The sequence below is a fragment of the Hyla sarda genome, chromosome 1 (assembly GCF_029499605.1).
Source record: "Hyla sarda isolate aHylSar1 chromosome 1, aHylSar1.hap1, whole genome shotgun sequence".
Taxonomy (NCBI): Eukaryota; Metazoa; Chordata; class Amphibia; order Anura; family Hylidae; genus Hyla; species Hyla sarda.
The window spans coordinates 243549984-243574465 of record NC_079189.1 but is presented as its reverse complement, the minus strand read 5'-3'; the positions used below and the strand labels follow the sequence as shown (position 1 = coordinate 243574465).

The window sequence follows — 24482 nt, the reverse complement described above, 5'->3', positions numbered from 1 at the left end:
ATAAAAAATACGGATATGGATGAATAAGAGCGTTAAGGGGGCAATAAATGACAAAAATAAAGCATTTAAACTACTAAAACAGGACGGCAGTGAAGAAGCATTAAAAAGCTATAGAAAAAAATGTAAAAAAATAAAAATAAAAAAAACAGATAAAAGCTGCAAAAATAGAGACAGAAAGACTCATTGCCAAAGAGAGTAAAACTAACCCTAAACTTTTTTTTTATATATATCAACTGGCTCCGGAAAGTTAAACAGATTTGTAAATTCCTTCTATTTAAAAAAATTTAATCCTTCCAATAGTTATTAGCTTCTGAAGTTGAGTTGCTGTTTTCTGTGTAACTGCTTTCTGATGACTCACGTTCCAGGAGCTGTTCAGCTCCTATGGGGATATTCTCCCATCATGCACAGCTCCCGGGACGTGACATCATCATTGAGCAGTTAGACAGAAAACTTCAGAAGCTAATAACTATTGGAAGGATTAAGATTTTTTAATAGAAGTAATTTACAAATCTGTTTAACTTTCCGGAGCCAGTTGATACATTAAAAAAGGTTTTTGCCTGGAATACCCCTTTAACTATATAAATAGCAAAAAGGTCAAAAATGTAAGTGTTTAAGGGCCTTTTAAAAAATGATGTGTAAGAAATTATAAACTGGGATCAGGAAAAAGCAAATATATTAAACAAATTCTTCTCCACTGTATTCACCGAGGAAAATTAAGTGCCAGGTGAAATACAGCGAGATAAGGTAAACTCCCCAGTACAGGTCACCTGTCTAACCCAGGAAGAAGTACGGTGCCACCTGCAAAGAATCAAAATAGACAAATCGCCAGGTCCAGATGGCATTCAACCCCATGTTCTAAAGGAATTAAGTAGTGTTATAGACAGACCCCTATTTTTAATATTCAGGGACTCTATAGTGACAGGGAAGGTTCCCCAAGGCTGGCGCATGGCAAATGTGGTGCCAATATTTAAAAAGGGCCCAAAAGGTGACCCCGGAATTATAGACCTGTTAGTTTAACCTCGGTTGTATGTAAATTGTTTGAGGGTTTTCTAAGAGATGCTATTTTGGAATATCTTGATAGAAATAAATGTATGACTCCATATCAGCATGGCTTTATGAGGGATCGGTCCTGTCAAACTAACCTGATCAGCTTTTATGAGGAGGTGAGCTCCAGACTGGACCAGGGGCAACCACTGGATGTTGTATATCTGGATTTTTCCAAAGCATTTAATACGGTTCCACATAAACGGGTGGTGCATAAAATGAGAAGGATTGGACTGGGGGACAATGTGTGTAAGTGAGTAAGTAACTGGCTCAGTGATAGGAAACAGAGGGTGGTAAATTAATGGTACTTATTCTGATTGGGTGACTGTGACTAGTGGGGTACCACAGGGGTCAGTCTTGGGTCCTGTCCTATTTAATATATTCATTAATGACCTTGTAGAGGGGTTGAATTGTAAAGTAGCAATCTTTGCAGATGATACTAAACTCTGTAAACAAATGGATCTGGATAGGTTGGAGGTTTGGGCTGATAAGTGGCAGATGAGGTTCAATACTGATAAATGTAAGGTTATACACAAGGGGAGGAAAAATCCGGGCTGGGATTATGTGTTAAATGGGAGAACACTTGGGACGACTGACGTGGAAAAGGACTTGGGAGTCTTAGTTAACAGTAAATTTAGCTGTAGTGACCAGTGTCGGGCAGCTGGTGCCAAGGCAGATAAAATCATGGGGTGCATCAATAGGGGCATAGATGTCCACAACAAGGAAATAATTCTACCGCTGTACATATCACTACTCAGACCACACATAGAATACTGTGTACAGTACTGGGCACCAGTGTACAAGAAAGATATAGTGGAGCTGGAGAGGGTTCAAAGACGGGCAACCAGAGTAATACGGGGAATGGGAGGACTACAGTACCTAGAAAGATTACCAGAATTAAGGTTATTTAGTTTAGAAAAAAGAAGGCTTAGGGGAGACCTAATAACTATGTATAAATATATCAGGGGACAGTACAGACATCTCTCCCATTAGTTCAGCATTCCAAGCGCTCCAGTTGCCTAGAAAAGGTGAATACACACTCAGGAGACCTAAGACTGTCATCCCGGACTTTTCCAGGCAACCAGAGCCCTTGGAAAGCGAAAATAATTTATGCAGACTAAAGTAATAAACATCTGAGCTGCGAGGTTCGCCACGAGCCAATTTACTGTAAGTTTGCTCAACTCTAGCTCTTATTTGTAAAAAAAAAAATTTTAAAATAAATAAAAATGATTAATGACCACATTGGGTTTTCCTTTTTTGTCCTACTTGTTTTCTTAGAGCCATAGCTCTTTTGTTTTTCAGTCCACATGATGGCTTGTGTTTTTGCAGGGTGGCTTTTTAATGGCACCCTTCAGTGCAGTGCAAAACAAAATGAAATATTTTGCAGGGTGAAATAAAAATAAAATAAAAAAAAGTTTGGAGGGGGGATGGGGGTTATGCTGTTAACCCTGCGTTACAATTAATTAAAGCATTACTAAACATCAATAATGTTGCAAGAGGAACAGTTCATATATTTGTAATCTAGTATAAATATAAAGCTTTCCTTTGCTAAGATACCAATGTTTTCCCAAATGGTTTTCAGCTGCTAACTTTTATAGCTGTTATTAAGTGTGACTTTTATATAATATTAACTAGCAGTGTGTCTAATAAGCAAGAAATGGTTTATGCGCCAATTAATATTTGTCCTGCCTGGTTTGTCACAAACAGGATTGTTTCACGGGGCATGTCAATATCACGGCCTGATGCTGTTACAGGAAAATGCAGAATGATACGTCATGAGAGAGATGCAAAGAATGATCCAAATCCTAAAAGGTATTTCACTTGATATCATATTAAAGGGGTATTCCATTATAATTGTTTTAGGTTTTACAGAAGGTGGTATAAAAATAATTATATGTCAACATAAAAATGTTTTCCTTTTACAGGTTTGATCTGATTTCCCATACAAGACAAACCATGAATTCTGATGGAATAAATTCTCTTAAATACAGCGTCACCAAGATTGAAAAGTTTCCTTTGTACACAAAAATAACAGTTGATGTTGGGAATCCACCAAGCTAACGCATTTTCGGTTTGGCCAAGCAACTTTCACGAACTGGTCTCACCGTGCTGGTATGGTGGCAACTCATATTAACATTAAAGTTTTGTTTTTTTATAGAAGTTTTACAGATTTGCATATCCACTATATTTGGCACATGCAGATTATTTTATGTGACCGCTTCAGAAAGCCATGCAAAGAAAGAAAAAAAACAAAAAAACATTTATTTCAGGTTAAATTTGTTGAAATGGAATTTGAATGCATCCCTGGTATACCGCTGCTATGTAATTTCTATGTTTACAAGTGTAGATGCCTTATCTTCCAGTGATGGCCTTTCCAACAGGACAAGCCCTGTGAGCCAAAGTATCTTCAAGCACCTTTGAAGGTTTCCATATGAAAGGCCGTTGTTACCAGCAATAAAATATTTATAGTCTGTTTGTCATTTATTACACATATATTTTTCATGCCTTGTTACATCTATGGAGAATCATTTGACAACATGCTGTTTAATAAAAATGCTGCATGTTAAGCCTCCGTACAGTTGTATCAACTGAGGCATTACGTGGCTTGTAAGTTAATATTTTTTTCCTTTGGAACCTCTTTGTATGTATGTTGTGATAAACAAAAATTGACATAATTGACAATGCAGCTGTCTTTTTAGCTGTTCTGCTTTCCAAAGATAATTATTTTACGTCACTGTCTTATGCATTTGTGACAATTTTGTAACAAAGACTTTTCGTATCAGACCAACAGCCGACAACAGGCTCTGAGCTTTAAAGCAATTATGTGAATGCGTTCTCAGGCGTCAATGTTTTATAAAAAGGTTTGACTATTGTACTCATTGGATTGGAAAAATAATCTATGTACAGAAGTAAATTGTAGGCTCTGTTGGTGTTTTCTTCATCGCCCATTTTGTGTATGCACCTAATATTGAAATGGGTATTTACCATGTATTTATTTGGCAGTAGTTTTAAATCTATTTCCATTCTTATAATAATTCAAGTTCATATTCCTCATGTTGCTTCGTCTTCTTAAATTATACCTTATAAAATCTCCGGGAATTTATTATTTTTAATTTCTACAGACTATTTCATGCGCTTTATCCTGTTGTATGCAGGTTGTAGATACGGGAGACAGATTGTGGGAAAGAGCTTTGTTTAGGAAAAATAAGCAATGAGGGGAATTAACATTGCATACGGGTTTAAATCTGTACAAAAGCCATAGCAAACAGTGTGTCATTTGCCTACATTGTTTAAGTTGCACTAATAAAACCTTTATTATTTGATTGGATGCTATGGATTTTGTATGAAGTTACAACAGAAAGCAATGTTGGTGATCCAGTTTGTCTTATATTAGCATAGTGAAATCCACTAGAAGCTGTGTCTGTGTATGGGTGTTCAGCATATTCCTGTGGGAATGACAAATTCAGGTTGTGAAAAATAAACCAATATTATTTTTTCTGTAATCAATAAAACTTGCACACAAATGTTTACTATCAATAATGTATCTGTGAACTGTATATTGAGAAGCATATTTTTATATGAAGTTGTACAATAAATTTGAACCCACTCTCTAGATTTGCGTTCCTTTTCTTATTTACAGACTGATCGGTCATAAGACTAGCCTCTGAAATCTTTGTGTTAACTATGACTTGCAGGTGGATCAGTCCTTTTGTTACTGGAAATGTAAATAGAGGAAAAAGATCTATAGGTCAGCTCACTGCTATTTTATGGAAGTGGTGTGTAAGGAGGCATGAAACATCTGATGGAAGCACAGATGACTGATTCCCGGTAAACACAAGTAGAACCAAAAAAGCAAAGATGGAAGTTAAAGACATCCAAAATTTGTTGTAGAATAATTAAAATAGGATAAAAAAAATGATGGTTATGATTTTTGTTTTCATCCTGTTTTAATTATGCCACAATAAAAAAAAATTTTTCTTAACAACTATCCTTTTAAGCTTAAGATGCACTTCTTTTTTTCCCCCTTTGTTGCTGTTCTTCAAACAGAATTCCTATTGAAGGCGTGATGCATAGGTTGACAAATATTTCATATATAAACACTACCATTTTACTGTGTTTATAAGCTGAATTTCAGTTTTTACGTGAATTAAAGAGTATACATTGTTTTAACCAAGACAGTCACTGAAACAAACTAGCAGTGGGACTAGAAAAGTGCAATGCTACTGTTTCCTGTCAGCTCAGCTTTATGTGTAGACCACCGTTGACAGGATATAATAGAAAGGTAGCAAGGTATTTTCCTAGTGCTGCTGTCAGTTTGTTTTAGCAGTCCTAAAGGAAAAAGAGTGTCCTGGACTCCTACCAATTAGGCCAGGCGTACACAACGGAATTTCCGAGCAGATTTTCTGCTGCACACTGCAGCACTGAGTTTTCAAGGTAGACTTTCCACTCAAAAAATTCTCTAGAACATTAAACAATGTTCTGGGAGATTTCCGCTCTGCAGACATTGCCGTCTATGGGGGTTGATTCAGTTGGTGCTGGCAGCAAACTTTAGTCAGACTTTGTCTAGCTGGAAATTCTGAAGTGTGAACCCTGGGTACATTCACACGGGCGGATTTTTTTGTGGGTTTCCCACTGCATATATAAAGTGGATATAAAGTGCTCTGCAGGCGAACTACAATGCTCAGAAGAGAGGGAGCGCCATTGGGCTTTTGAAGAGAAAATTTGTCCGGAATTGAAGGCCACGTGTGTTTACAAAGCCCCCATAGTGCCAGAACAATGGACCCCACACACACATGTAACCCCATTTTGGAAACTACACCCCTCATGTAATGTAATAAGGGGTACAGTGAGCATTTACACCGCACTGGTGTCTGACAGATTTTTGGAACAGAAGTCTGTGAAAATGAAAAATGTAATTTTTCCTTTGCACAGCCCACTCTTCCAAAGATCTGTCAAACGCCAGTGGAGTGTAAACACTCTGATTTTGAAATTTTTGTGAACAATTGGAAAATTGCTGCTGAACTTCGAAGCCCTCTGAAGTCTTCCAAAAGTAAAAACATCTCAACTTTATGATGCAAACATAAAGTAGACATATTGGGGGAGATTTATCAAAACCTGTCCATAGGAAAACTTGCCCAGTTGCCCATAGCAACCAATCAGATGTTCCACACGTGTAAACTTAATATTATATTAACTGAATTATTTATTTCACCGAAAGCATTACAGCTATATACAGGCAAAGGAATGCACAAATTAAATAGCACTACCCTAGGAGGTTACATCTAAGGAGCAATACATTTAACACAAGCCCCCGTATATAGGCACAAATCACAGATGTGATTGTAGGATGGAGAAATAGAACAAGAAAAACTTGTAACTGTATATGATACCATACATTTCAGATTATGGCCGATGACATTAAAATAAAAATCCTGATCTTAGTTTCAATTAGTGGATGTTATCACTTAATAATTTGATCAGGTAGTGGCTGACAATTGAGGGGGCTGGATGATTTTAAAGGAGTGTCATGGTCATACATTAAATATAGGTATGGGCCACAGTGTAATAGACTGGTGGTTATGAAGTTTTATTTTCTATTACCTCCACTGTGCATAAAATGTGAAAAGTTATTAAGGTTAGTATTTATGCATTCCTCTGAACTGGTGAAAAAATTCCAGTCACTCAACACTAATGAATGCCAAAAGCTTTGCTGGACGGGTATCTTGTTAAGCTCTGTATTTTCACTGCCAGTTTTTCAATCTGTTTCTCATATGAAGACCTATTGTGAAATACTAAATAACAACAACTGGAGAGCTAGTATTCTCTACAAAGAGTTGTACTATTTCTGTGCTATTCTGATAAATAAATAAAAAATCATGTTTTTGTCGTACTATTATGTAGGTACAAACTGGCATGACTAGAATTGGTGTCACCTGGTGCAATAGAAAATGGCGTCACAACCCCACACACCCCACAGGTAACAGCAGGGCACTGATTGTGACAGGCCAGCTAGACTTCTGAGGGAGTTGTATAATATACAAACATGCATCAGAATTGAAGATTGTGGCTCTTTAAGAAGTCTCGACTTCGCTGATGGAAATTACATAATCTTTTAACGCCCATTGCATAGGAAGATTGTGTTTCTCACTCTTCACTTCTAGACGGTGAATCAGGATGGATGGGATCGGGGTGTAGCTAGAGGCTCATAGGCCCTAGTGCAAACATTTAGTTTGGGCCCCTTGTATGTAATTATAGTACAGTTGCATGCAGTGACCCACAGGCGATATCTTCTGGAAACAGAGTTGAGAGCCCCCCAGAACCAAACTAAGAACATATACACAGCACCATAACAAGCATAATTTATAAATAAGGTTCCAGATTTAAACTCATTGAAAAGATGTATTGTAGTTACTGTAACCCCTGACACTGGAACAATGGTCAGGATATGCTGGGAGTTAATATTTTTCATATTGCTTCAGATCAGACTGAATCAACTACTGATCAGATGCAGTCAGAATAGACATTGAAATCTAATGACTTAGAGGTGATAGCTTCTGTCACTGGATTCATACTTCTTCCTCTGCTGAGGGTGAGCTCTATAATTTAGTTTTGCTCTGTAACTGCAGATGCAAGACCGCTTTTTTGCCACTGCAGTTTTTGAGCCAAAGTCTGAAGTGAATCCATAATTTTTGTGCAAGGAAGGTACTTTTTTTTCGCCTTATTTGAAAATTAGGTTAGCTGTTCAGGACCTCAGTGGCGAAATCATGATGATGGCCAAGGCAGCTTTATAAGCAGAACAGAGATAATACTGATGAATACTTTAGCACTGAACAGTGTTTGCATTCAAAAATTCCTTCCCTAATAAGTTTAACCCCTTCCCGACCTATGACATACCTGTACGTCATGGGTGGCAAGGTGTTCCCGACCCATGACATACAGGTACGTCATGAACATTACTGCCGCTACTCGCGGCATCCCGCAGCGCCCGGAAAGATGGTGGCTATCACTGATAGCCAGCCATCTTACCGTGCGACCACGGGGGGTTTCATCCCCCACCCCCCCCCCCCCCCCAGCGATCGCTGCTATCAGCTGGTCAAATCTGACTAGCTGACAGCAGTGTTTCGCTATGAAAATACTTAGCAGCGTGGTGTGTGAGTCCCGATCACGGGGATCGGGACACACACCGCTCTGCTAAGTGTCCCTGACCCGTCCCCCGGCATCACTTACCCGTCCGAGCGGTCTCGGCGGTCCCGGCGTCCTCCATGCGGTCCTGGCTGCGCTGCGTCCCGGAGGTGAGTTTCCGGCAGCAGTGCGGCATCTTCATTGGCAGCAGTGAGATCGCCGTAAAGCGATCTCACTGCTGCCTCTGAGAGTTTCAAAACTGCAACTCCCAGCATGCCCAGACAGCCTTTGGCTTTCTGGGCATGCTGGGAGTTGTAGTTTTGCAACATCTGGAGGTCCACAGTTTGGAGACCACTGTATAATGGTCTCCAATCTGTGCTCTTCCAGATGTTGCAAAACTACAAATCTCAGCATGCTCAGTCTGTCCAGGCATGCTGGGAGTTGTAGTTCTCTAACATCTGGAAGAGCACAGATTGGAGACCATTATACAGTGGTCTCCAAACTGTGGACCTCCAGATGTTGCAAAACTACAACTCCCAGCATGCCCAGACTGCCCAAGCATGCTGGAAGTTGTAGTTCGGCAACATCTGATCCTTCAGATATTGCCGAACTACAACTTCCAGCATGCCTGGGCAGTCTGGGCATGCTGGGAGTTGTAGTTTTGCAACAACTGGAGGCACACTAGTTGGGAAACATTGACCGTTTCCTACCTCAGTGCCTCCAGCTGTTGCAATTGTTGCAAAACTATAACTCCCAGCATGCACTGACAGACCATGCATGCTGGGAGTTGTAGTTTTGCAACAGCTGGAGGCACACTGGTTTGGAAACACTAAGTTTGGTTGCAAAACACTTGAAAGTTTATTACTTAACTTAGTGTTTCCAAACCAGCGTTCCTCCAGCTGTTGCAAAACTACAACTCCCAGCATGCACGGACAGCCAAAGGGCATGCTCGGAGTTTGCAACAGCTGGATGTTTGCCCCCCCCCCCCCCCCCCCCAATGTGAATGTACAGGGTACACTCACATGGGCGGAGGTTTACAGTGAGTGCTGCAAGTTTGAGATGGCGCAAATTTTGCGCTGCAGCTCAAACTTCCAGCGGCAAACTTGCTGTGAACCTCTGCCCATGTGACTGTACCCTAAAAACACTACACTGACACTAACCTAAAATAAAAAGTAAAAAACACTACATATACACATACCCCTACACAGTCCCCCTCCCCCCAAAAAATGAAAAACGTCTGGTACGCTACTGTTTCCAAAACGGAGCCTCCAGCTGTTGCAAAATAATAACTCCCAGTATTGCCGGACAGCCATTGACTGTCCAGGCATGCTGGGAGTTTTGCAACAGCTGGAGGCACCCTGTTTGGGAATCATTGGCATAGAATACCCCTATGCAAATCCCTAATTCAGGCCTCAAATGCGCATGGCGCTCTCTCACTTTGGAGCCCTGTCGTATTTCAGGGCAACAGTTTTGGGACACATATGGGGTATCGCCGTACTCGGGAGAAATTGCCTTACAAATTTTGGGGGGCTTTTTCTTCTTTAACCCCTTATGAAAAGGTGAAGTTGGGGTCTACACCAGCATGTTAGTGTAAAAAAAAATTTTTTTTACACTGACATGCTGGTGTTGCCCTTTACTTTTCATTTTCTCAAGAGGTAAAAGGGAAAAAAGACCCTTAAAATTTGTAACGCAATTTCTCCCGACTACGGAGATACCCCATATGTGGGCGCAAAGTGCTCTGGGGGCGCACAACAAGGCCCAGAAGGGAGAGTGCACCTTGTACATTTGAGGTGATTTGCACAGGGGTGGCTGATTGTTACAGCGGTTTTGACAAACGCAAAACAATAAATATCCATATGTGACCCCATTTTGGAAACTACACCCCTCACGGAATGTAACAAGGGGTGCAGTGAGCATTTACACCCCACTGGTGTATGACAGATTTTTGGAACAGTGGTCTGTGAAAATGAAAAATAAAATTTTTGATTTGCACAGTCCACTGTTTCAAATATCTGTCAAACGCCAGTGGGGTGTAAATGCTCACTGCACCCCTTATTAAATTCCATGAGGGGTATAGTTTCCAAAATGGGGTCACATGTGGGGGGGGTCCACTGTTCTGGCACCATAGGGGCTTCCTAAATGGGACATGCCCCCCAAAAACCCTTTCAGAAAAACTCACTCTCCAAAATCCCATTGTCGCTCCTTCCCTTCTGAGCCCTCTACTGTGCCCGCCGAACACTTTACATACGCATATGAGGTATTTCGTTACTCGAGAGAAATTGGGTTACAAATTTTAGGGTGATTTCTCTCCTTTTACCCCTTGTAAAAATTCAAAAATTGGGTCTACAAGAAAATGCGAGTGTAAAAAATGAAGATTTCGAATTTTCTCCTTCACTTTGCTGCTATTCCTGTGAAACACCTAAAGGGTTAAAACACTTACTGAATGTCATTTTGAATACTTTGGAGAGTGCAGTTTTTATAATGGGGTCATTTATGGGGTATTTCTAATATGAAGACCCTTTAAAATCCACTTCCAACCTGAACTGGGCCCTGAAAAATTACGATTTTGAAAATCTTGAGAAAAATTGGAAAATTGCTGCGGAACTTTGAAGCCCTCTGGTGTCTTCCAAAAGTAAAAACATGTCAATTTTTTTATGCAAACACAAAGTAGACATATTGTATATGTGAATCAATATGTCATTTATTTGGAATATCCATTTTCCTTTCAAGCAGAGACTTTCAAAGTTAGAAAAATGCTAAATTTTCTAAATTTTCATGAAATTTTTAGATTTTTTACCAAGAAAGGATACGCATATCAGTGAAATTTTACCAATAACATAAAGTAGAATGTCACGAAAAAACAATCTCGGAATCAGAATGATAAGTAAAAGCATTCCAGAGTTATTAATGTTTAAAGTGACAGTGGTCAGATTTTCAAAAAATGCCCAGGTCATGAAGGTGAAAATGGGCTGGGTCATGAAGGGGTTAAGGAGGCGTTTTTCGTTTTTTGCACTTTCGTTTTTTCCTCCTTACCTTTAAAAAATCATAACTCTTTCAATTTTGCACCTAAAAATCTGTGTTATGGCGTATTTTTTGCGCCACCAATTCTACTTTGTAATGACATCAGTCATTGTACCCAAAAATCTACGGCAAAGCGGGATAAAAAATCATTGTGCGACAAAATTTTTAAAAAAAATGAAATTTTTAAACTTTTGGGGGCTTTCGTTTCTACGTAGTACATTTTTCGTTACGGATGACACCTTATCTTTATTCTCTAGGTCCATACAGTTAAAATGATACCCTACTTGTATAGGTTTGATTTTGTATTACTACTGAAAAAAAATCATAAATACATGCAGGAAAATGTATACGTTTAAAATTGGCATTTTCTGAGCCCTATAACTTTTTTATTTTTCCCTTGTTCAGGGGGCTATGAGGGCTAATTTTTTGCACCGTGATCTGATGTTTTTGTTGGTACAATTTTTGCATTGATAGGACTTATGACTTTGGAATTTTTTTGCGCGTACGCCATTGAACTGGCGGTTTAAAAAGTGGTATATTTTTATAATTCGGACATTTCCGCACGTGGCCACACCACATATTTTTATTTACACTTTTTTATTCTTGGAAATGCCAGGTGATTCAAACTTTTATTAGGGGAAGGGATCATTGAAAGGGTTAATGATTTTTTTTTACACTTTTCTTATGCAATATTATAGCTCCTATAGGGGGGCTATAACATTGCATTAACTGATCTTTTACACTGATTGATCCATCTCCATAGGAATGGATCAATCAGTGTTTTCGGCGATTGAATGCTCAAGCCTGGATCTCAGGCTTGAAGCATTCATTCGACGATCGGACAGCGCAGGAGAAGGTAAGAAGACTTCCTCCTGTGCTACAGCTGTTCGGGATGCCGCGATTATACCGCAGCGATCCCGAACAGCTCCTTGAGCTAGCCGGGCACTTTTACTTTCGTTTTTAGCCGCGCGGCTCAGCTTTGAGCGCGCGGCTAAAGGGTTAATAGTTGTTAATAGGGCTATTAGAAGAGGGTCCCGGCTTCACTATGATGCCGGGCCCGCCGCGATATGATGCGGGGTTACCGTGTAAACCCGCGTTATATCACGGGAGCGGGATTAGGGGCGTAAGTTTACGCCGTTGGTCCTTAACAGGTTAAATCAGCCCCCTAACCCATTTTTCTGAAAAAATAACGTAAACAAAAAGAAACATTTGGTATTCCTGTGTGCAAAAATGGCTAATTGAATAAAATATAACATTAATGAAATTGCACGGTGAATGGCATAAAGGTAAACAAAAAAAGATACCGAAGTCCACTATCACTGATTTTTGGTCACATCATATGCCAAACAAAAAAATTATGAAAAGTGATCAATAAGTCCAATTTAAACATTAATGGTACCAATAAGCCCTAATTTAAAGCAGTAAAATAAAACAAAACCTTTGTAAATTATCGTTGTAATCGTATTAACCTACAGAATAAAGATAGTGTCATTTTAACTGTAAAGTGCACTGCATAGAAGCCAAACCCCCAAATCTGCTAAATTGCATTAATTATAATTTTTTAGTTGCACCCCACAATTTTTTGGCTTTGCCGTGGATTTTGTGGTAAAATGAGTGATGTCATTAACCCCTTCCCGCAGAATGTCATATATAAACGCCAGGTTGTGCAGTGCGTTCGTGCATCCCGGTGTTTATAAATGACATTCAGTTAACCCGGCGATGCGCAGCATCGCACGGGTTAACTGGCAGAAGTCCCGCTGTTTCCAGCAGGGGACAACTTCTGCTTCACCCCCCAGGACCATCCATTGATGGTCCTGGTCAGCGATCACTGTGATTGGTCCCTGTGGACCAATCACAGTGATCTGGGGTGAAAGTTCAGATCCCCCGCACTGCCTGCCCCTGGAAGTCGGGCAGAACGGGGGACGATGGCTGCAGGGGCTCGCAGGGACCTGCGGCATAGGGGGGGAACAAGGGGGGAACACGAGGGGACCGGCAGCCTTACCTGGAGCAGCGGCAGGACCGAGGAGCAGCGACGGGACCGGCAGGTAAGTATGTAGTCCTCAGAGGCAGCAGTGAAGATCTTCACTGCTGCTTCTAGAAGTCTGAAAACTACAACTCCCAGCATGCCTAGACAGCCTTTGGCTGTCTGGGCATGCTGGGAGTTGTAGTTTTGCAACATCTGGAGGGCCCCAGTTTGGAGACCATTGTATAATGGTCTCCAATCTGTGCTCTTCCAGCTGTTGCAAAACTACAACTCCCAGCATGCACTGACTGTCCAGGCATGCTGGGAGTTTTAGTTCAGCAACATCTGGCCCTTCAGATGTTGCCGAACTACAACTCCCAGCATGCCCTTCAGCTGTCTGGGCATGCTGGGAGTTGTAGTTTTGCAACAACTGGAGACACACTGGTTGGGAAACATTGTCTGTTTCTAACTCAGTGTTTCCTAACCTGTGTGCCTCCAGCTGTTGCAAAACTATAACTCCCAGCATGCACTAACAGACCATGCATGCTGGGAGTTGTGGTTTTGCAACAGCTGGTGCACCCCCCCCCCCCCCCCTGTGAATGTACAGGGTACATTCACATGGGCGAGGCTTTTACAGTGGGTTTCTTGCATCTTGAGATGCAGCAAATTTTGCGCTGGGAAACTCGCTGTAATCCCCTGCCCATGTGACTGTACCCTAAAAACACTACACTACACTAACACAAAATAAAATAAAAAGTTAAAAACACTACATATACACATACCCCTACACAGCCCCCCTCCCCCAATAAGAACGTCCGGTACACCACTGTTTCCAAAGCAGAGCCTCCAGCTGTTGAAAAACAACAACTCCCAGTATTGCCGGACAGCCGTTGACTGTCCACGCATGCTGGGAGTTTTGCAACAGCTGGAGGCACCCTGTTTGGGAATCACTGGCGTAGAATACCCCTATGTCCACCCCTATGCAAATCCCTAATTTAGGCCTCAAATGCACATGGCGCTCTCACTTTAGAGCCCTGTCGTATTTCAGGGCAACAGTTTAGGGCCACATATGGGGTATCGCTGTACTCGGGAGAAATTGCGTTACAAGGTTTGGGGGGCTTTTTCTTCTTTAACCCTTCATGAAAAGGAAAAGTTGGGGTCTACACCAGAATGTTAGTGTAAAAAATTTTAATTTTTTACACTAACATGCTGGTGTTGCCCTATACTTTACATTTTCACAAGAGGTAAAAGGGAAAAAAGCCCCCCAAAATTTGTAACGCAATTCCTCCCGACTACAGAGATACCCCATATGTGAGCGCAAAGTGCTCTGGGGGCGCACAACAAGGCCCAAAAGGGAGAGCACACCATGTACATTTGAGGTGATTTGCACAGGGGTGGCTGATTGTTACAGCGGTTTTGACAAACGCAAAAAAAACAAAACCCCACATGTGACCCCATTTCGGAAAAGACACCCCTCATGGAATGTAATGAGGGGTGCAGTGAGAATTTACCCCCCACATGTCTGACGGATCTTTGGAACAGTGGTCCGTAAAAATGAAAACTTGTACAGCCCACTGTTCCAAAGATCTGTCAGACACCAGTGGGGGGCAAATGCTCACTGTACCCCTTGTTACGTTCCTCAAGGGGTCTAGTTTCCAAAATGGTATGCCATGTGTTGTTTTTTTTTTTTGCTGTCCTGGCACCATAGGGGCTTTCTAAATGCGACATGCTCCCCGAGCAAAATTTGCTCTCAAAAAGCCAAATATCACTCCTTCTCTTCTGAGCATGGTAGTTCGCCCATAGTGCACTTCAGGTCAACTTATGGGGCACCTCCATACTCAGAAGAGAAGGGGTTACAAATATTGGGGGGTATTTCCTGCTATTAACCCTTGGAAAAATTGAAATTTGGGGGGAAACACACATTTGATGAAAAAAAATATTTTTTTTTTTACATATGCAAAAGTCGTGAAACACCTGTGGGGTATTAAGGCTCACTTTATTCCTTGTTATGTTCCTCAAGGGGTCTAGTTTCCAAAATGGTATGCCATGTGAGGTTTTTTTTTGCTGTTCTGGCACCATAGGGGCTTCCTAAATGCAACATGCCCCCCAAAAACCATTTCAGAAAAACGTACTCTCCAAAATCCCCTTGTCGCTCCTTCCCTTCTGAGCCCTCTACTGCGCCCGCCGAACACTTCACATACACATATGAGGTATGTGCTTACTCGAGAGAAATCGGGCTACAAATATAATTATATATTTTCTCCTTTTACCCCTTGTAAAAATTCAAAAATTGGGTCTACAAGAACATGCGAGTGTAAAAAATGAAGATTGTGAATTTTCTCCTTCACTTTGCTTCTATTCCTGTGAAACCCCTAAAGGGTTAAAACGCTGACAGAATGTCATTTTGAATACTTTGGGGGGTGCAGTTTTTATAATGGGGTCTTTTGTGGGGTATTTCTAATATGAAGACCCTTCAAATCCACTTCAAACCTGAACTGGTCCCTGAAAAATAGTGAGTTTGAAAATTTTGTGAAAAATTGGAAAATTGCTGCTGAACTTTGAAGCCCTCTGGTGTCTTCCAAAAGTAAAAACTCGTCACTTTTATGATGCAGACATAAAGTAGACATATTGTATATGTGAATAAAAATTTTTTTTATTTGTAATATACATTTTCCTTACAAGCAGAGAGCTTCAAAGTTAGAAAAATGCTAAATTTTCTAATTTTTCATCAAATTTTTGGATTTTTCACAAGGAAAGGATGCAAGTTACCACAAAAATTTACCACCATGTTAAAGTAGAATATGTCACGAAAAAACAATCTCGGAATCAGAATGATAACTAAAAGCATTCCAGAGTTATTAATGTTTAAAATGACAGTGGTCAGATGTGCAAAAAACGCTCTGGTCCTTAAGGCCAAAATGGGCTTGGTCCTGAAGGGGTTAAAAAGTAAAATTGGTCCTGCACAGAACAATCCCTCATATGGCTTTGTAGGTGCATAATTTAAAAACTCATAGCTATTAAAAATCTATTTAAAATCTAAGGGCTACCCAACATCTCTGATTCAAAATAGTTTCCAAAAAGCAAAAGCCCTAGATCAACAGATATGCCTACTTCCATCATCAATCAAAAAAGAAGACAGCAATACCAGTTTCTCTTGCAATTTTATCACCAATTTTTCAAGTGACCATAAAAATATTAAAAAGATTCTAAAGAAACATTGGGATACCCTCAAATTGGATCCGTATTTGAAAGATGTTATTCCCTCCAATCCTCTTGTCACCTATCGGAAAAATCGATCACTTAAAAATATTCTAGCCCCCAGCCGTCTAAAAAATCTGAAAGTCACTATCCCTACATTTTTATCCATGCCACCTGTAATAGGAAGTTATAGATGCAACACTGCAAGATGTAAATGCTGCCAGTCAATTAATCATGCTAAGAAAACATTCAAATCCAACATAACACAAGAAGTATTCAATATCAAAACATTTATGAACTGCAACACGTCATATATCATTTATCTTCTGGAGTGTTCCTGTTCTCTTCAAAATATAGGACGGCACCATTCAACCTCTGCGCTGTCGACTCAATAAACATCGATCAAATGTGACCAACGGATACACTTTACACAGTGTGTCAAGGCATGCTGCGGCGGCGCATGACTGCAAATTTTCCGAATTTCACATTACGCCAATTGAACATATCTCGGAAGACACTAATCAAAGATTCACTTGCCTTCGCCGACGGGAAAACTATTGGATATTCCGCCTACAAACCTTACAACCGACAGGTCTTAACGAGTACATCGAGCATGTAACATAATCATCATTATCATATACTTTACATACTTCCTACTTACCTCGATACGATAGTTTGCTTCGCACTTTTTCTTTCTCATCGAGAACACAGATGTCCGCTGTACTACTTATATTCATCATCATATACATTTCATATCCCGACCAGCTGCTAGCGCCTCCATCCACCTCCGGATTGGCTGCCTCTGTTTGTTCAAATTGGTTTTTTTTCATAGACTTCATCCCTGATTGGTTTACACCAAACATGTGACCTTTGTTTACATTTTTCCTGACATTATGTCGTATTGCTACTGGATTGGTTGTTGTTCTTCCATTTATGCCCCTCCCACCAACTTCCATTGGCTGCATACGTTTCTCAATCTATCCGGCTTTTTCAAATGTACCCCGCGCACTTACGTTTCCCCAGTAATACTAGTTCGCATTGAGTTCTCTCACCTGACTTCAATCACACCAGATTATGTTGTCTGACTGATGCGCTCCAAGCCTCACTTTGGGATGTGCTTTTAGCACTTTTTCATATATATTTCACACAAAAGCTAATTCACTGTGATATTTTGTTCTTAGATACACACCTATTCCTACAATATATGCCCCGTGTATCTCGTTTCTTTTTAATGTGTCGACTTAATGGTAAAATTTTAAGACATTACGCCGATCCGGATCCGGGTCAGATACACGCCCCCTGACCTGGAATACCGGTCTGGCGCCTATTTAAATGTTCTGTTTCATCATTTTTACATCTGCAATCTGAAGAAGGGATATGCTGATCCCGAAACGCGTTATTGCTTGCATGCACTTTTAAATAATAGTTTTATTTATTTGATATATAAATAAACCTTTTTTAAACTTATATCTTGCCTGAACCATCCTTGGACCGAGCAGCGCTGGACACAAGGGCCTCCTCTTTCCTCCTCATTCAAGTACTCTACGGGTTCCTTCCCAGGTTACCGGTCTAGGCACCTTCAGCTGCAGCACGGATTCCACCCAATACCCCTAAAACGGGGAGATACGCTTAACCCCAAGAGGGTCACCAGGTGAGAGCACACCCTGCTGGGGATCCACCTGGGTTTTCCTGTTTGTACGGTATCACACGAGGCGCTGCCCTCTCTTTTTTGTTTCCTCAATTTCCTTTTAGTTATATCTGGGCACCACAGAGCACGTGTCCCAGCATCAAGTTCTATTTGAACCAGGAGTTTGAGTGACTCGTTGTGATACAATCTTCAAAGCTATGGAGAGAAAAGAAATTCATCTGACCCAACGGGATCATTTTCTTAAAGATATTCTCCAAAATAAAGACAACCCCGAGATCCCTGCACCACCTCGACCTAAACCCAGAGGTAACTCCCTCGATTTTATTAAAATGAGGGATCTTTTTATTGATTTGGAAAAATTTTCTATATCTGAGATTCAACATCACATTGACTATTCTTTTTTGAAAATTTACCTCGCCGAAAATATCCTCCCTAGAGGTCTTCGTCTACGTATTGCACCTTCTTTCCCGGAGGACTTAGACTTTTGTAACAAATGGGAAGGTGCACTTCATATTTCATCCCGCTTGCTTATTGATGTGTTAATTGAAAAAAGATGTGCACTTGTGGACAGTATTTCTGACAAAATTGATGATTGCCTGTCTTGTCTAACACCTTTTCAATACACCTCTGAGTATCAAAAAACCAACCAAACAGTTCAACACAAGATTAGCAAATATGAAAAAGAGCTAATAAATACTAAACTACACAAACTGAACAGAGATCGAACTGATTACAAAACTAATAACATAAAATTTTGGGAGAAACCCAAATCTGCTCCGAAACCAACACAAAATAAAACCACATAAAATAACTTCATATCCCGTCCTAAAACAATCTCCAAACCTGTTCCACGTCCCAAACCGATTTTTAAACCGATACCCAAACCAAGATCACACCAACCTGCACTCAATCACCTTTGCAATAACCATATCTCCACTATATCTATGCCAAATCATCATCTGGCCCCCCAATCCATGTCACCCTTGTTTTAACCTGTCGATCCCACCACAGTCCCAGAAGATCTACTTCAACTACTAAATAACACTAACAATAAACCAAATCTTCCATCTGGCAGATTTGAACAAATGTCCATCTCTGATATATCCACCCTATCTCTCAACGATTCTATACTCACAGTTCACCCTACTTGCAATCCGGTTTCTCCGTCTCCTAACAATAATCCTCACAACACATGTTATTACACACCATGTACTGAATCTGCACCAGTTATTTAATATAATTCCACCACTTCGGATACGTCACCGACTCTAAACAACTCTGGAGCCAATTCGTCTTTTTTAGGGCTCCCTTCCATCATGAACTGCACTCCGCCGATATCATTACCGATTCAAGGGCTTCTCCAATCCTCAGAGACAGTTCATTTAGCGCTCCCCTTATCGTCAAAAAGAAAAGAAAGAGAGGATGTCGAGGAGGACAGAAACAAAGACAGAGAAAAGAGAAACAAAATAAACCATCTGATACCCCCGCCGGACCATCAGAACTAGATACAATCCGCATTTTTAACCTCTCCAAACATATTCTGACTGAAATCGAGGAAAGCGTACTTAAAAAGGGTCTATCATTCTGCCCCACTGCAAAATCCAAAGATTTCGATCTATTCCTCGATCTAAATAGCTACATTAGAAAACTAACTTTAAAACAGCATTTTAATATGATTGCCAAAAATGACACTCCATCCACTATGTCAAAAAATCCCTATGTTTGATCCGGCCCCTATACCCACAGGCTTAAAACCCCCATCCACGTTTTATCCGATTCACCATAGAGGCTCCTTTCTGGATACATTCTCAGCAGCAGTTATTTCTGAATTCAAACAAATGTGCTCTAAAGCCACAAGCAGACACAAATCCAATCTCTCTAAGAAACAACGAGAGGCTTTAACCACCTTATCGAAAGATGATTCAATTATAATAAAAGCGGCGGATAAAGGAGGTGGCATTGTACTACTGGATCGAACAGACTATCTCCCTGAAGCCAACCGTTTATTGTCTGATACCACCTTTTACATACAGCTATCCCATAATTCTACTTCTCTGTACTGTAGTGAGTTTAATTATTTTCTTTTACAAGGTTACAATTCTGGCGTGTTAAACAAAAAGGAATTTGAGTTCATCACCATCACTCAACCTGACACTCCCTTATTTTACTATTTGCCAAAAATCCATAAGGATGCTACGAACCCCCCTGGACGTCCTATCATTTCCGGCATTAATTCTCTCACATCCAATCTCTCCCAATATATAGACATCTTGCTACAGCAATTTGTCATCACTACACCGGCCTACCTCCGCGATACTGCAGATTTCATAAACTCTGTTATTAATATCCCATGGAAAGATTCATATTGCTTCCTAACAATGGACATAACGTCTCTTTATACAATCATAGACCATGACCAAGGCATACAAGCCGTTTCTTTTTTTCTAGATTCAGACCCTAAGATGCCCACTGCTCAAAAAGTGTTCATTTTAGATGGGATCAAATTCATATTACATCACAATTATTTTTCATTCAATAACCGCATCTACAAACAGGAACGAGGCACGGCGATGGACACGCGCTTCGCACCAAGTCTGGCAAATCTGTTTATGAGTTTTTTTGAACACCAATTTGTCTACACTCATCCTTTATTTCATCACTGTATAATTTACAGAAGATATATCGATGATATATTTATTATCTGGGACACCGACCTCAATGCTCTCAATAAATTTATTACAGATCTGAACAATAATACCCAGAACCTCCATTTTACTCATAACATTTATCCTAATAATGCAGAATTTTTGGACGTCATTGTGTTTCACACTCCAGCTAAAAATATCAACACCAAAACTTATTTCAAATCTGTTGACAGTAATAGTTACCTGGATTATAGCAGTTCCCACTTTCATAAGTGGTTAAACAATATCCCCTTTGGCCAATTTAAACGGCTAAGAAGAAACTGTACACAACTTTCAGATTACACCACGCAAAGTAAAATGCTGACCAAGAGATTCAAATCTAAGGGCTACCCAACATCTCTGATTCAAAATAGTTTCCAAAAAGCAAAAGCCCTAGATCAACAGATATGCCTACTTCCATCATCAATCAAAAAAGAAGACAGCAATACCAGTTTCTCTTGCAATTTTATCACCAATTTTTCAAGTGACCATAAAAATATTAAAAAGATTCTAAAGAAACATTGGGATACCCTCAAATTGGATCCGTATTTGAAAGATGTTATTCCCTCCAATCCTCTTGTCACCTATCGGAAAAATCGATCACTTAAAAATATTCTAGCCCCCAGCCGTCTAAAAAATCTGAAAGTCACTATCCCTACATTTTTATCCATGCCACCTGTAATAGGAAGTTATAGATGCAACACTGCAAGATGTAAATGCTGCCAGTCAATTAATCATGCTAAGAAAACATTCAAATCCAACATAACACAAGAAGTATTCAATATCAAAACATTTATGAACTGCAACACGTCATATATCATTTATCTTCTGGAGTGTTCCTGTTCTCTTCAAAATATAGGACGGCACCATTCAACCTCTGCGCTGTCGACTCAATAAACATCGATCAAATGTGACCAACGGATACACTTTACACAGTGTGTCAAGGCATGCTGCGGCGGCGCATGACTGCAAATTTTCCGAATTTCACATTACGCCAATTGAACATATCTCGGAAGACACTAATCAAAGATTCACTTGCCTTCGCCGACGGGAAAACTATTGGATATTCCGCCTACAAACCTTACAACCGACAGGTCTTAACGAGTACATCGAGCATGTAACATAATCATCATTATCATATACTTTACATACTTCCTACTTACCTCGATACGATAGTTTGCTTCGCACTTTTTCTTTCTCATCGAGAACACAGATGTCCGCTGTACTACTTATATTCATCATCATATACATTTCATATCCCGACCAGCTGCTAGCGCCTCCATCCACCTCCGGATTGGCTGCCTCTGTTTGTTCAAATTGGTTTTTTTTCATAGACTTCATCCCTGATTGGTTTACACCAAACATGTGACCTTTGTTTACATTTTTCCTGACATTATGTCGTATTGCTACTGGATTGGTTGTTGTTCTTCCATTTATGCCCCTCCCACCAACTTCCATTGGCTGCATACGTTTCTCAATCTATCCGGCTTTTTCAAATGTACCCCGCGCACTTACGTTTCCCCAGTAATACTAGTTCGCATTGAGTTCTCTCACCTGACTTCAATCACACCAGATTATGTTGTCTGACTGATGCGCTCCAAGCCTCACTTTGGGATGTGCTTTTAGCACTTTTTCATATATATTTCACACAAAAGCTAATTCACTGTGATATTTTGTTCTTAGATACACACCTATTCCTACAATATATGCCCCGTGTATCTCGTTTCTTTTTAATGTGTCGACTTAATGGTAAAATTTTAAGACATTACGCCGATCCGGATCCGGGTCAGATACACGCCCCCTGACCTGGAATACCGGTCTGGCGCCTATTTAAATGTTCTGTTTCATCATTTTTACATCTGCAATCTGAAGAAGGGATATGCTGATCCCGAAACGCGTTATTGCTTGCATGCACTTTTAAATAATAGTTTTATTTATTTGATATATAAATAAACCTTTTTTAAACTTATATCTTGCCTGAACCATCCTTGGACCGAGCAGCGCTGGACACAAGGGCCTCCTCTTTCCTCCTCATTCAAGTACTCTACGGGTTCCTTCCCAGGTTACCGGTCTAGGCACCTTCAGCTGCAGCACGGATTCCACCCAATACCCCTAAAACGGGGAGATACGCTTAACCCCAAGAGGGTCACCAGGTGAGAGCACACCCTGCTGGGGATCCACCTGGGTTTTCCTGTTTGTACGGTATCACACGAGGCGCTGCCCTCTCTTTTTTGTTTCCTCAATTTCCTTTTAGCTATATCTGGGCACCACAGAGCACGTGTCCCAGCATCGAGTTCTATTTGAACCAGGAGTTTGAGTGACTCGTTGTGATACAATCCTCAAAGCTATGGAGAGAAAAGAAATTCATCTGACCCAACGGGATCATTTTCTTAAAGATATTCTCCAAAATAAAGACAACCCCGAGATCCCTGCACCACCTCGACCTAAACCCAGAGGTAACTCCCTCGATTTTATTAAAATGAGGGATCTTTTTATTGATTTGGAAAAATTTTCTATATCTGAGATTCAACATCACATTGACTATTCTTTTTTGAAAATTTACCTCGCCGAAAATATCCTCCCTAGAGGTCTTCGTCTACGTATTGCACCTTCCTTCCCGGAGGACTTAGACTTTTGTAACAAATGGGAAGGTGCACTTCATATTTCATCCCGCTTGCTTATTGATGTGTTAATTGAAAAAAGATGTGCACTTGTGGACAGTATTTCTGACAAAATTGATGATTGCCTGTCTTGTCTAACACCTTTTCAATACACCTCTGAGTATCAAAAAAACAACCAAACAGTTCAACACAAGATTAGCAAATATGAAAAAGAGCTAATAAATACTAAACTACACAAACTGAACAGAGATCGAACTGATTACAAAACTAATAACATAAAATTTTGGGAGAAACCCAAATCTGCTCCGAAACCAACACAAAATAAAACCACATCAAATAACTTCATATCCCGTCCTAAAACAATCTCCAAACCTGTTCCACGTCCCAAACCGATTTTTAAACCGATACCCAAACCAAGATCACACCAACCTGCACTCAATCACCTTTGCAATAACCATATCTCCACTATATCTATGCCAAATCATCATCTGGCCCCCCAATCCATGTCACCCTTGTTTTAACCTGTCGATCCCACCACAGTCCCAGAAGATCTACTTCAACTACTAAATAACACTAACAATAAACCAAATCTTCCATCTGGCAGATTTGAACAAATGTCCATCTCTGATATATCCACCCTATCTCTCAACGATTCTATACTCACAGTTCACCCTACTTGCAATCCGGTTTCTCCGTCTCCTAACAATAATCCTCACAACACATGTTATTACACACCATGTACTGAATCTGCACCAGTTATTTAATATAATTCCACCACTTCGGATACGTCACCGACTCTAAACAACTCTGGAGCCAATTCGTCTTTTTTAGGGCTCCCTTCCATCATGAACTGCACTCCGCCGATATCATTACCGATTCAAGGGCTTCTCCAATCCTCAGAGACAGTTCATTTAGCGCTCCCCTTATCGTCAAAAAGAAAAGAAAGAGAGGATGTCGAGGAGGACAGAAACAAAGACAGAGAAAAGAGAAACAAAATAAACCATCTGATACCCCCGCCGGACCATCAGAACTAGATACAATCCGCATTTTTAACCTCTCCAAACATATTCTGACTGAAATCGAGGAAAGCGTACTTAAAAAGGGTCTATCATTCTGCCCCACTGCAAAATCCAAAGATTTCGATCTATTCCTCGATCTAAATAGCTACATTAGAAAACTAA

At 40.3% G+C, this 24482-nt stretch overlaps 1 protein-coding gene across 1 annotated transcript in view; it reads left to right on the top strand.

Moving 5' to 3' along the window:
* The window catches only part of B4GALT1 (beta-1,4-galactosyltransferase 1), a 149596-nt gene extending 144939 nt beyond the window's left edge, over positions 1-4657 (top strand). Inside the window, exons 5-6 of the mRNA XM_056569826.1 lie at positions 2752-2856; positions 2970-4657. Of these exons, the coding sequence (XP_056425801.1) occupies positions 2752-2856; positions 2970-3105 (241 nt within the window). The 3' untranslated portion in view covers positions 3106-4657. The remainder of the gene's footprint in view (positions 1-2751; positions 2857-2969) is intronic.
* Positions 4658-24482: the final 19825 nt, after the last annotated feature.